Consider the following 1,683-nt stretch of genomic DNA (forward strand, 5'->3'; position numbering starts at 1 on the left):
GGGGGCTCCGGCCCGCCCCGTTTTTGTGAGATAGGAGTCATCTGTGTTCATGGTTTCAGGAAAATGTTTGGTTTTCACTAAGCAAATAAAATACTCTGGAAAATAAGGAAAAAAATTCGGCATCCTGTCAGCCCCAGCAGCTGGTATCTGCAGCCAGTCTCAGTCTGCCCTCTAAGCCTCCTCGTGCGTGAAGGTGCTGATCAGCGCTGTGGGTTCATAAAGGGCACTTTGACACGTTTCTGGATAATAAACAAGACAGCTGCTGGCTCAGAAATTGCTGATGTGACCTTTTTGGCACAAATATATTTATTCACAAATTCATTGGTAATATATTTGCTATGTTAAAATATGGTTCACAACCTAATTAGGTTATACCAGAAATAAAAAACGGAGTACTGTGTGGGATACAGTGAAGTGAGATGCCAAAATGCTACTTAAAAAGTAAGTAAATAAATAAATACCTTTGCCATCCTAGTCATTTGACCTGATACCTTCAGCAACCACAGCAGTGCCTAAATGGAGACTTAATAGTCAAAACTGCAAACATAATGCTGAACCAAGACTAAGAAGCTGTTCATACTGTAATCTTAGCTTGGCTAATGAGCAGTTCCAGCACCTCCATTATGTATTTTCACTGCCCTGCATCCTGGTTTCATAGAAGGGATCAATTAGGCTTCACTTATTTCAAAAAGCACTTCCAGAGTTACGTAGCAAAATATCTAAAACTAGGAATTATGGCTGTATTCTGCACAAACACATACCTTTTTGAACAGATGAAGAGCTGGCATCTTGTATTTATGCTCAGGCTAGGAAACACATATGAGTAATAGCACACTGTATTTTATAAAGAACAAAAACAGAGCTTTACTTTAAACAAGACACAAACAATATGCAGGAGATTAAAATGCAATATAGGTATGTATAGATGATGTGTACACCCATAAAATTAATGTATGGAGCTGAATGGCATGGATTTTAAAACTAAGCAGCATAGAATCAGGCAGCAATCAAGTGAGATACAGAAATTTTGAGATTTAAATATTTGTGTCATCTTACCTTTACCTTACTTCCAGCATTACCAAAAACTGATATGAAGCAGCCTATCCTGCATTTTTATGTAGGATACAGGGTTTTCCACCTCTGGCCATGTTTCAATGTAGCCTAGCATAGTGCTGACTAGAGACCTGGTTGTTCTTTAGGCGCTCATACACAGTGAGCAGGGGTATTTCTCTGGCTCCTGGTACTCGAAAGTCCACAGGACAGTTAGGATTTACCCAGTGAATAGCACACACCAGTGCTTCCCACTGCTGATGCCAGTGACCAAACTCAGCCTTCTGGGCTCCGCAGCTCATGACGAATAAGGAACTACTGGAAAGAGTCCAGTGCAGGGCCTCGGGTGAGGGGAATCTGCCCTGTGAGGAAAGGCTGAGAGAGCTGGGTCAGGTTAGCCTGGAGGAGAAGGGACCGAGGGGGGATCTCATCAATGCTTATAAATATATGAAGGGTGAGTGTCAGTGGGATGGGTGCAGTCTGTTTTCAGCAGTGTCCAAGGGCAGGACGAGGGGCAATGGGCACAACCGGGGCGCAGGAAGTTCAAGTTAAACATCAGAAAATACTTCTTTCTTGTGAGAGTGGCAGAGCACCGGAACAGGCTGCCCAGAGAGGCTGTGGAGTCTCCTTTGC

General features: G+C 43.0%; 1 protein-coding gene across 1 annotated transcript in view; it reads right to left on the reverse strand.

Moving 5' to 3' along the window:
- The window catches only part of LOC104393984 (ES1 protein homolog, mitochondrial-like), a 9,539-nt gene extending 8,187 nt beyond the window's left edge, over positions 1-1,352 (reverse strand). The window contains exon 1 of the mRNA XM_010003515.1: positions 1,185-1,352. Coding sequence (XP_010001817.1) covers positions 1,185-1,352 — 168 coding nt within the window. The remainder of the gene's footprint in view (positions 1-1,184) is intronic.
- Between the last annotated feature and the right edge of the window lie 331 nt (positions 1,353-1,683).

The sequence above is a fragment of the Chaetura pelagica genome, unplaced genomic scaffold (genome assembly GCF_000747805.2).
Source record: "Chaetura pelagica isolate M959 unplaced genomic scaffold, ChaPel_1.0 scaffold106, whole genome shotgun sequence".
NCBI classification, from domain to species: domain Eukaryota; kingdom Metazoa; phylum Chordata; class Aves; order Apodiformes; family Apodidae; genus Chaetura; species Chaetura pelagica.